General features: G+C 36.1%; 1 protein-coding gene across 2 annotated transcripts; it reads right to left on the bottom strand.

The window, feature by feature from the left end:
• Positions 1-1,896: 1,896 nt before the first annotated feature.
• Positions 1,897-12,842, bottom strand: LOC114268244 (HIT-type Zinc finger family protein). Of its 2 annotated transcripts, none has more exons than XM_028209379.2 (7): positions 11,911-12,842; positions 11,750-11,781; positions 11,595-11,639; positions 9,173-9,253; positions 2,605-2,693; positions 2,434-2,484; positions 1,897-2,301 (listed from the first exon to the last, which is right to left on the bottom strand). In XM_028209379.2, exons 1-7 carry the CDS (start codon positions 11,982-11,984, stop codon positions 2,272-2,274), a joined length of 402 nt encoding a protein of 133 aa, XP_028065180.1. In that variant the 5' UTR covers positions 11,985-12,842; the 3' UTR covers positions 1,897-2,271. The 2 variants fall into 2 exon arrangements, with proteins under 2 accessions (XP_028065180.1, XP_028065179.1); XM_028209378.2 differs by having other exon boundaries at positions 9,173-9,265.
• Positions 12,843-12,888: the final 46 nt, after the last annotated feature.

A 12,888-nucleotide genomic window follows, 5' to 3' on the forward strand; every position in this document is an offset into this window, starting at 1 on the left:
ACATTTAGTGCAATAGAAAAATGTATACTGTTTTTCAAAATTGATGAAAAATGAGTTCATTTAAGTAAAATGTTTTGTTTCTTTATGTATTTTTTTGAAAAAACTATAGACCTATTGGGACATACAATAATCTTTCTAATGTCATTACTACTATTATCATCACTGCCACTCCAGTCACAACAATTATGTGTCGCCCATACTAGCGCAAAAGACTTTTTGGCAAAAAGTTGCACGGAAAATATTTTCCATTAATACAGACCTGAGTGTAATTTTTTCCCACACTTGAGATTTTATTTTAATTTGGAGATAACAAAAAATTTTCCAAAAAGGAGGCACACATCATTACAATTTACCACGACAGCTGCTTTAGGCTCTACTGTAACTGGATTTCCTCGGCAAAGAAAGACATGCAGGTTATGAAAGTTGGAAGAAGACCACGTAAAATATAAGTTGAGTTGAGAGGATAAGAAATGAAATGTGGCTTCAAACTCAATGGAAGAAGGCCAAGCAAAATGGATTCATATAGTCCTACTCCCAAGTAATTGGGACAAATAATAATAAACACATTGCAAATGAAATAATTATTCACATTGTAAAGGAATTGTCATTTTCATAAAGAGATTATTATTGAATGATCATTTCATTCTATTTCACTTTCATTCCTATAAACCAAACACAAGATAAGTGGTTAAACGTTCTAACCCAAAACCACATGACACTAACTCATATATCAAGTTAGGTATCTCATCGACTGTCTTATACAGGAAGGTGCAAGATTGAGGATTGGTGGAAATAAGAGGAGAGATGGGGAAGCCAGACTAATGGTGTATGCTAGCAAGAAAAAGTATGAAAATGGAGATAAAAAAGTTGTCAACTATGTTCTGTTTATACTGACTTCTAGGCACTTGGATTCAATAATTGAAAGCAATTCAGATTCATGTCCAACCCTAAAGAGACATTCTCATCTTACACAGCAGAACCAGTGTTTTAGAAGGTATTGCGCTTCGAATAAGTCAATGCGAGGCGCAATGCGCAAGGTGCAGCTTAGGCGCTGAGGTGAGGACTTTTTTCGAGGCGCAAGGCGGGGCTTCGTTGGCTTTACCTATTTTTTTACTCTAATTGTTGATTAAGCACTTTTTTTGTGGGCATACGCACAAGGATTCAAAACTCTTCAATATAAAATGACCAAATGTGGTCAAAAGAGACCAGAAAGTGATAAAAAATTGAATGATATGCTTTATATCTTTTGTTGGATATTGTATTTCTAATTTTTAGAAGATTAAAGGTTATGTTTAGAGATTATCGAAAATGGTTATGATTTTTTAAATTATATATATGTATTTGTTATGTTGAAAAATTTGCCTATTTTATAATTTTACTTTTCTTCTACTACTTGAGCTTTGCTTTGGTGAAGCGCGCGCTTCGCCTCGCGTCTTGCGCTTAGACTATAGGAGACCTTATCGCCTCAGTGCGCTTAGAGCCTTTTAAAACAATGAGCAGAAAGAGCATAAAGAAGACAATTCACTCTAGTTGAGGTCTCTCGATTGTGCGACACTTGTCATGTTGTCTCTCAAAAGCCAACACAAAAGTGGTAGGTCCCACTAATTCAACCAATAAAAGACAAGTTGGGACACCCCATGGATTTATCTTAGGACCATATTATAATTTTCCCTATGTTGTACATCCAAATAGCTTCAAGCACACATGGCATATTAACACAGTTTCCAGAAAAAAAGCCTAAGCTGCAATAAGAAGAATCTACACAAAATCTACACAGATTTTTGCATACAAGATAACCAAAAAAACTCAACAGACCATCTATTATGGCTTGAGCAAGTCTGATGGAGTAGAGTTGTGCAAGCCCACAGGTGCATAATGTGGTCCATGTGCAAAGAATTAGAGTAGGTAAGATTGTCCTTTTCTCTTCATTATGTGGCTAACTAGAGAATTCTAAAACATTTTCACATGTAAAGTTCACCAAACGTCAAAAATAATACATCAAAAATTATGTAGCCACTGGATAATTTCAAAGCAGGTAAGATCTAACAAGATTCCCACTGCATGCATCTATACACAATTTGGCTCTTCTTTCATCAAGTATTAATGAGATAAATTTCTGATCAAAATCTAAGGTGAAGGGCTATACCTCTCAATCGAGATTGGAACAGCCAAGATTTAGTGTAAAAAAGGTGACAAAAGCCCTAGCTTTACGAACTGCTTCTTTGATAAGAAATCAAGGTTCTTGCGATATCTTCATCTAGATACAACTGCTCATTGTTGTGGACTAATGGTTGATAAAATCTGAGGAAACATAAACAAGTAATGCTAACAGCTCAAAGCAATCAAATCCAGTTCACAAAAAATCAACAATTCTAAGGTAAAACAAGAAGGATTTACGGAAATTTTAAAGATTAAAGCAACTGCCAGTGATACCTTGTCAGAAAACATGCGGAATGCCTCAACTTCCATTGCTTTATTGAGTTCCTATAAAGGGTTATATAGAAATAATTGAGTTTCTTCCAATATTTTAGTCAAATCTACGTTAATTGTAAGTGACAAGTTCGCATCTTCAATGTTCAGTAAAGCAGACATAATAACACTCACATTCTCAGCATCTGCAGAACAATCTATGCTGTAGATAAGTTTTTGAAGCTCCTTATCCTTTAAAGCATCACGGATCTCACTAGAAGAAGCTGCAGGGAAAAACATGAATTCCATTTGCATTTGGCAAGGCACGCATTAAATAAATAAATCTTCAAAATTATTTTCTAGCAAAATTTTGAAACCAGAAAATTTAAGCTGGATCCATCTGATCCTCTACCATGTAGAAAAAAGAAGTTACTGGAAGACCAAAGTTCCTTATCAATCCATTAATTTCAAGTAGTTAAAACGTACAAGAATCGTGTTCAAATACATCCAGTAACAGACATGCATTCTTTATCAAACTGTTTTGACTACCAACAAATATGGATTCATGGAAAACAATCTAACTGATAAAATTGCAATCTAAACACAGAGGTGTCTCCGAAAATCTCTAACTGGAGTTGATTTACCAGAGGAATAGAAATGCCTGGTATGGTGAAGGTTCCCTTACGACCATGAATATAGACTATGCACTCTTATGCAGTAAAAAGAGAGAGATGGTTCAGAGACAAGTCCAGGAAATAGAAGCACACATTTTGAGGAGAAAAACTGAAGGTTGGAAATATCATCTCTGATGTATCATGGCATAATGAGTTTAAATCACAACCATGCATGTCAAGTCATGAAAAACCCTGGGGAATCTTCCAGATGTGTACATACGTGAATTTTCATAACTTAGACTTAGAAAATATGAGGAAGAAGAACTCCGAAAATATGAGGAAGAAGGAATATATTTCTATTATATTCAAAACTTCTTATTTTACAAGACCAAATGACACTCCTTATATAGGAGATATTACAAACATCATTATAACCCATTATATGCCACTTACATATTATATATTACCACTATCTACCACTATCATATTATATACATGCCACTATCTACCACCAACACCACTATCATATTCTATACATGCCACTATCTACCACCAACACCACTATCATATTCTATACATGCCACTATCTACCACCAACACCACTATCATATGCCACTATCTTATTATATGCATTAACACAAATTTCCAGCACTCCCCCTCAAGCTGGTTTGAAGATATCTTCCATAGCCAGCTTGCTAGTCAGCTTATCAAATTGCTTCTTGTGTAGTCCCTTCGTTAGCACATCAGCTAATTGTTCACCTGTTGGAAGGTAGGTCATACAGATTATGCCAGCATTGATTTTCTCCTTGATGAAATGTTTATCCACTTCTATATGTTTTGTGCGATCATGTAGAACTGGATTATGAGCTATAGATATAGCTGCTTTGTTGTCACAATAGACCTTCATAGGTGTCGGGTGAGAAAGCTTTAATTCTTCAAGAATTCTTTTAATCCACATTACTTCACAGATTCCATGGGCAACAGCTCTGAACTCTGCTTCTGCACTACTTCTAGCTACCACATTCTGTTTTTTACTCCGCCATGTAACTAGGTTCCCACCTACAAAGGAGCAGTATCCGGATGTTGATCTCCTGTCTGTAACACTTCCTGCCCAGTCTGCATCTGTGTATACTTCAACTTGAAGATGTCCATGTTTCTTGAACAGTAAGCCTCTCCCTGGAGTTCCTTTCAAATATCTTAAGATCTTATAAACGGCCTCAAAGTGCTCTGCCCCTGGTGAGTGCATGAACTGACTTACCATGCTGACTGCAAAGGCAATATCAGGCCGCGTATGAGACAAGTAAATCAATTTCCCGACAAGTCGCTGATATTGTTCCCTCTCTTTGACTTCTTCAGCCTTAGCAGCTTGTAACTTCAAGTTAGGCTCGATCGGAGTCTCCACCATCTTACAACCAAGCATACCTGTTTCTCCAAGGAGATCAAGAACATATTTTCTCTGATTAACGAATATACCTTCCTTGGATCTTGCAAATTCCATTCCGAGGAAATACTTGAGGGCTCCCAGATCCTTAATGTGAAATTCTTTTGCGAGTTTCTCTTTGAGGGCTGCTAACTCTGCTTCATCATTACCAGTTAAAATGATGTCATCAACATAAACAATCAAAATTGCAATTTTACTGTTTTTTGAATGTTTATAAAATATTGTGTGATCTGCTTGACTCTGCGAGAAGCCACAACTGATAACTGCCTTCCCAAAGCGTTCAAACCATGCTCTTGGTGATTGTTTGAGTCCGTATAATGACTTGTTCAATCTGCATACTCTGTCGCTTCCAAGTCTCTGCTCAAATCCCGGCGGTAGGCTCATGAACACCTCCTCTTCAAGATCACCATTGAGAAATGCATTTTTAATGTCAAGTTGATGTAGAGGCCAATCTGAATTTACTGCAAGAGATAACAGTACTCTGATGGAATTTATTTTAGCAACAGGAGCAAACGTCTCCTGATAGTCGATCCCATAAGTTTGAGTGAAGCCTTTAGCCACCAGTCTCGCCTTGTATCTCTCAACGCTTCCATCTGCGTTACATTTTATCGTAAACACCCATTTACACCCAACTGTTTTCTTGTCTTTGGGTAGATCAACTATCTCCCAAGTACCACTTCTCCTTAAAGCATTCATCTCCTCCATGACTGCTAATTTTCAATTCGGATCATCCAATGCTTCCTGTATATTCCTTGGAACAAACAAGTGTGAAATCCTAGATGTGAAAGCTCTATGGTTTTTAGACAGTCTTTGATAGGAGAGGTAATTTGCAATAGGATGTTTAATGCAATTTCGGACACCTTTCCTAATTGCTATAGGAACATCAAGGTCGGAAATAGAAGGAATAGGATTACCTAAAATTTCGATGCCAGAACTCGGGTGGACATTCGGGTCATTAGGATGGACATTCGGGTCATTATTCCTCAGATGAAATCGCTTCCTAGTATAAACCTGAAGCTCAGGATTTAGATCATTTTGTAGTACTTCTCCCCCTAAACAAGAATCTTCTTGACTAGGCACCATAGAACTTGGTTCTCCTAAGTGATCATTATCAGATAGATGTGGTTTTTGTGTAGGATAAATGACATTGGGGAGCGGGATAGAAATATCCCAAAAACGGTCTTCTACTCCACTTGTCTCCCCCTGAAGAGAAGTGTTGGGAAAATAGGATTTTGTTTCCACAAATGACACATCCATACTCACATGAAATTTCTTGGTTTGAGGGTCGAAACACTTATACCCCTTTTTGTTTGAGGAATAACCCAAAAAAACACATTTTATAGCACGGGGGTCAAGTTTTGAACGAAACTGACTAGGAACATGAACATAGGCAGTACATCCAAAAACTTTGGCGGGTAAATCAGAAAACAACCTTGTGTCAGGAAAAAAAGTTTTGAGACAATCGAAAGGCGTTTTGTATGTTAACACCTTTGTAGGCATCCTGTTTATCAAATAAGAGGCTGTTAAAATTGCTTCACCCCATAAATATTTAGGAACATGCATGTAAAACATTATAGCACGTGCTACTTCAAGTAGATATTTATTTTTTCGTTCTGCAATGCCATTTTGTTGAGGGATATCCCGACATGTGATTGATGAAAAATTCCCTTTTTTTCCAAAAACTCACCCAACTGCTCATTGAAATATTCTGTTCCATTATCAGAATGTAAAATACCAATTTTGGTTTGAAATTGGTTTTCAATCATATTGTAAAAATTTGTGAATAAATTTTTCACGTCAGATTTTTTATTCATCAAATAAATCCAACATAAGCGGGTATGGTCATCAATAAATGTAACAAACCATCTTTTACCAGAAAGAGTAGTGATTTTAGAAGGGCCCCAAACATCACTATGAATCAAATAAAAAGGTTTGGAAGCCTGGTAAGGTTTTGGCAAATAAGTAGAGCGATGAAATTTTGCAAAAATGCAACTTTCACAATGAAAAGAAGAACAATCAATCCCTTTAAATAATTCTGGAAATAAATGTTTCAGATAAAGAAAACTAGGATGTCCTAGCCTATAGTGCCATAGCATTATTTTTTCTCGAACAGAGATTGAACTAGTACTATTAAAGCTCTGAGCTTTTTTATTACTAACAGGTACTTCATCAAAGTAGTAAAGACCTTCAAGCATCCTAGCACGCCCAATCATCATCCCCGAGTTCTGGTCCTGAAATTCACAATGGGATTCAAAAAATGTAACACGACAATTAGAATCCTTAGATAGTTTACTGACAGACAAAAGGTTACAGGCTAAGTTGGGGACGTGAAGAACAGCATTGAGATTAATTTTCTCAGTTAGTTTAATAAATCCTTTTCCTGCAATAGGTGAAAAACTACCATCGGCTATTCTGATTTTGTCATGACCGGAACAAGGGAAATAGGTACTAAATAAATGGGAAAAACTAGTCATGTGATCGGAGGCACCGGAATCTATGATCCACGGAGAGAAGTTTAGGCAAGAGAAGGCTTTAGGATTTCTACCTGTTTGTGCCAACAAAACACTAGGAGTACCGGATGAGGAGTTGGATTTTATCAGCTTTAAGAGTTGATCAATCTGCTCTTTGTTGAAGGGACCTGAATCGGCTTCATTAGCGGTAGGAAAGCCACGATTCTTCTCTCCTTGTTTGCTGCTTTTCCAGTTGACAGGTTTGCCATGGATCTTCCAACACGTTTCACGTGTATGGCGAGGCTTGTTGCAAAAATCACACCAGACCCGTGGCTTATCATCAAACCTGCGCTGGTAATTTGCAGCCTTGTTGGCCGCAGCATCGCTAATTAAAGCAGAAATTTCAATTGATTCACCAGTACCTTTTTTCTTAAGCATGACGCTCCTTCGGCTCTCTTCCCTTCTGACTTCGGCAAATACTTCGCCAATGGATGGGAGAGGAGGTCTGCCAATAATTCTTCCTCGCACTTCATCGAACTCAATGTTGAGGCCAGCAAGAAACTTGTAAATACGGCTGTCTTCCACAGTTTTCTTGTGGTGGTTGCAGTCGTCAACCGATTTCCATTCGTATGTGTTGAAGATGTCAAGATCCTGCCACAACCTTTTCAACGAATTGAAATATTTGGTGACGGAATCATCTCCTTGACGAATCTCTCCCAACTTCAAAGTTAATTCGAAAACTTGAGATTGATTTCCTAAGTCAGAATACATCTGACTAACATTATCCCACAATTCTTGTGCAGTAGGATAGCACATGTAATTAGAGCTTATATCCTCCTCCATGGAATTGACCAACCATGTCATAACCATGGAGTTTTCAGCGTCCCAACTGTCGAACAGCGGATCATTAACAGCAGGAGCCTTCTTGTCACCAGTGATGTAACCGATCTTTCCTTGCCCACGGATAATACATCCGGACAGATTGTGACCAGCGGAGAAAATTATCACCATTTAGGCGGATGGTGGTGATTTGGACAGAGTGAGAGTTTGATGTTTTCAACGGAATGGCAGCGGCAGGGGTTGAAGTGGTTTCGGACGTGACTTCCGACATGGCTATGACGGTTTTAGGGCTGCTGTGTTTTTTGTAGCTCTGATACCAACTTAGAAAATATGAGGAAGAAGAACTCCGAAAATATGAGGAAGAAGGAATATATTTCTATTATATTCAAAACTTCTTATTTTACAAGACCAAATGACACTCCTTATATAGGAGATATTACAAACATCATTATAACCCATTATATGCCACTTACATATTATATATTACCACTATCTACCACTATCATATTATATACATGCCACTATCTACCACCAACACCACTATCATATTCTATACATGCCACTATCTACCACCAACACCACTATCATATTCTATACATGCCACTATCTACCACCAACACCACTATCATATGCCACTATCTTATTATATGCATTAACACAAATTTCCAGCACTTAGCTTACAGGAAGTAGCTTATCCTAATCATTCTGCAATTAGGGCTGTCAAAGGCTTAAATCAGGGTCCAAATTTGATATGAACCCAAGAGTTGTGGTTTCCAGTGTTATAAAAATATATATTATTTTCTTTTAGCCACCGAATAGTTTTAAAAAGCTCAAATCTTGATTTTGTCGAATGATTCAATCCTGAAAAATCATGCACAAGTCTTACCCAAAATCCAGATTCTAATAATGAAAAGATTAAATAATAAAAAATATCCTCTTAAAAGAGTCTTAATACAAATATCTCTTGTTATGTACATATATCCCTTGAAGGCTCCAAGTACCAAAAATCTCATGATCTATTGTGAACTCCAAGATTTTATTGGAAGTTTATTATAGTTGGTTCTCATACACCATTCTTGCACTGTGTCTACAGATTGAATATACGATATAAATGTTACTGCAGCCATCAAGCTTTTTTCCGGGATACATTACTGCAGCTGTCAATGTTTCATAGATGCCCACCATTAGAAAACTTTTTCCTGTTTTTGATAGGCACCACCATTTTGAAAGATATGATTAAAAAATTTGTAATTTTCTTACCACATTCCCATGCTTCACTCTCAATCAGGATATGATGCCAATTGTTTATCTGATATATTTTCCACAAAATTTAAGTTCACGATTTCAAACTAACAGAACTGTCACTAGCATAAAGAATTTAAAAAGGTAATATTACAACAAAAGTTATAAAACCATACCTATAGACTCTAATTGCAATTGTTGGAGCACCACACTTGGTTCATCAACATGGTATGATCTTTCAACATGCAATATTGGACCTGAAGGTGAAGCTGATAATTTAGCAGATGGAGAATGTTAAAAATAGGAAAAAATGACTTTCAAATTTTGTATCAAGTAGTTATAGAAGCAGAGGCGAGGGGAAGATGTGGGAACCTCTGCTGTCAAGTCCACCAGGCTACATCACTAAACAAATCTTATGGTCATCTTGGGACATTTGGACAATATAACAATAAATAATAAAGACACAGCTCTGATAATAAGGAGATTCATATCTCTATTGACACCAATATTGAGTAGCTATGCCACTGAAGAAAGTAAAGGATCATTACCACTTAAGCAGCAAGGTACAACTATACAATAGGTGGACCCAACAGGCAACTCAGGAAGTTGTCAATGGCATGTAAAACCATTACCATGTATCATAGCCGCAGAATTCAGCAGTGTGAGTTTCATGTGCTAACCTAGCATTAACATAGGCACAGGCACCCTAAAACATACATTTTTTAGCTTTCGAAAAGCAATTTTTCAACAGTATGCTACTCCACTGCAGGAAGGGATCACCTGCAGGAAGAGTTTGGAAAAGCCCATAGGTTGTATCAATTGTGGCCCTTCACATTCTTACGCAAAATACTACTCCTGTCACTAAGGGGAGGAGTTGAAAAAGAGGTACTTGGATTATGGAGAATCTCAGGCTATAATCTAAAAAAAATGAAAGCGAAGAGTTATTTTCATAAAGTAAAGGTATATTTAAAATATATGTAAATAAAAAAAAGGCAACAGGGGTGCCAACCATATAGACATAAATATACCCTTAAATGAACAACACTTGAATGTAAAAACACAGAACTGAATTACTTCAAGATAATTAACTTTATGTACCATGATTCCACAAATACAATCCCGTAGAACAGGACTCGGGAGTGCTTCTTACTAGATGCACTCAGGAACGTTAGTCAAAGAAGATGCCGTAGGCTTGAAGCAGGAAGAAATTATTCCTGTGGTAACACAATGGGGATGTATTCTGTTGCCCTCAAATATATATATAATCAAACCAAACCTTAAATCTCATTAAATGGGATCGGCTACATGAATCATTCTTTTCCACTCGACTCTATCCAAGGCCATTTCATTAGTCAAATTAAGGAGATTCATATCTCTATTTACTACAGTAGTCCATGTCAATCTAGGTCTACCTCTTCCCTTAACATTACCATCTATTGTCACTGTATTGCATCTCTTTACTACTGCCCCTGTTGATCTCCATTGTATATGATCAAACCATCTCAATCTATTCTCTCTCAACTTATCTTCTATCGGTACTACTCTTATCCATTCTCAAATATACTCATTCCTAACTTTGTCTTTTTTAGTCTTGCCACACATACACCTTAATATTCTCATCTCAACAACACTCATCTTATGTACATGTCAAATATATATATACATATATATATATATAATTTGATGTAACATCATATTAAGAGCTTGAGATACTTCACTAGAGGTAGCAAGTACTCTATAACTACGGATTTTGACATGTAATTGCACGTGGAACCACAGTGAGACTTTAAACTATTTGAAGGTTACATAGAATTCCAGTTAGCTAAGTACTATTTTTTAACAAACAAACAATGTGTTGTGAAAGAGGCAAATACAGCAATGGCATGGCACTGGCATCATTCATATGAAACTATAAACCAAGGCATCACATATGTAAACCAATATAAGCCTTGATGACCTTAACAACAATGATCATTGGAAATCCTTTCAGCGCCTCAAAAAGTTCCCTGAATACATATATATATATATATACAATCAATGCATTCAATACTACATAAACATGGGTCCTTGATCAAATGTGATTGTCATAGTCTTAAGTGATTCCACAATATAATTCATTTGGCATATTTGCAGGGTTTGATTTAATTCAAGTTATCCCCGGGGTTAACTAACTTAAAGCTTTTCCTGGTCCTTATCTTTTTTTTTTTTCTTCTTCTTTATTTATTTATTTAAAATTAACTACTCCTTCCAATTACTAAGCAACTCTACACTTTCTGATTCTAAATCATGAAGTTTGCACCAAGATTTGAAGATAATTCGTTTAGATTTTCTCAAAATGAGACTCTTCAAAATTGCTGCGAAACAGTAAAAAAATTTGATGCTTCATTACAAGTCAATGTAATTGGATAACATTCCTACAACAAAATGGAAAATAAACTTTCATTTTTCTGAACATCAAGAAAATTTCGATCCAAGTTCCACACAAAACAAAAAAAAAAGGCACCAAAGATTCAAAGAAGGTTAAATATGCTGAAGCAATGCCTGTAGATAAATGATAACAATTACAACACAGGACTTACAGAGTAACAGAATACTCACTCAATTTTGCTTCAGAAGATGATTCTGGCTTAACGCATGGAACTTCTGCACATTCATGCACAATTCCACATTCAATTTCCCTCCTTTGCAACCACAAAAAAAGAAAAAAGAAAAAAGAAAAAAAAGCATTACAAAAAGAAGAACAATTACTGTACCTTTATGCTTCTTGAAACAGACCACAGAACAACTGCGAGTCCAAAAACAAAGCATCAGAGGTTTAATCAGTGTTCATAACAAACCAAACCCTAAAAAAATCGAAGAGAGAGAGAGAGAGAGAGAGAGAGAGAGAGAGAGAGAGAGAGTGACTGGTGCATACTAGGGTATGAGACAGGTGGGGCACTTGTATTTGGATTGTGCTTCGTCGCACACTTGACACTTCCTTGGTCCCATTCTCTCTCTGTAATCTCTTCTTCCTAGACGATGATAGCTCCGCCGTCTGTACTAGGGCAAGGCGGTCGATTGATCTACACGCAACACACAGTCAGCGCGCGCGAGCGTCTAAGCGCGAAACAGGTTTATTTCTTTCTAGTTTCCTTCACTTTCCCGAAGTCCAAACAAGCTGAAGTGATTGGCCCGTGTGACTGTTAAAACATATTATAAATTAGAAAAATGTTTGGGAGCACTAATTAGTGCTCCCACTAATTAGGTGGCAGTGGTTCTCGTTATTAATGATGTGATGTTTTGATTTTAGAGTTATATTTTTTTTATTTTTTTTTTTACTTTTTTAATGCATTAGTGTTATTAGTGGTGATGTTTTTAGTGAGATAAATCATTGTTGCATAAATTATGATTTTAATCAGAAATTGTTAATTTGTTAGGGGTAACTGTTGAATTATAGATTTAAGTTGCTGAGTAGTGTTTGTTAAATAAGTTATGAAGTAGCTTTTTTAATTAATTTTTATTTTTTATTATTCACTACTTGTCTACATTTCTCATAAATAATAATAATAATATTTTATAGTCCATTTATGTCTTTTTTTTTATTTTTTAAAAAATATAAAATAAAAAAATCTAAGAGTATAACGGTAAATTAACATGTCCACAGCAGAACAGAAGTAAGGGTGAGCAACTTCTCAAAATCAATTTTTTTGACTTAAAATAAATTGTTAGAATAAAAAATTATTTGAAATAAATTTAATTAAATAGTTCAAAATAACTTTTCAAAAGTCAGATTTGACTAAAAAAAAAACTCAAACATACAGCCTCATTAGAGTGAGAAAAGCTTTTGGGCTTCGATTGGCTTTGGACCCTAAAAGTAGTTGGGTTGTAGCTTGGTATTGGGCCTTTTGTAAAG

The sequence above is a fragment of the Camellia sinensis genome, chromosome 14 (genome assembly GCF_055761805.1).
Source record: "Camellia sinensis isolate YWXY chromosome 14, ASM5576180v1, whole genome shotgun sequence".
NCBI classification, from domain to species: domain Eukaryota; kingdom Viridiplantae; phylum Streptophyta; class Magnoliopsida; order Ericales; family Theaceae; genus Camellia; species Camellia sinensis.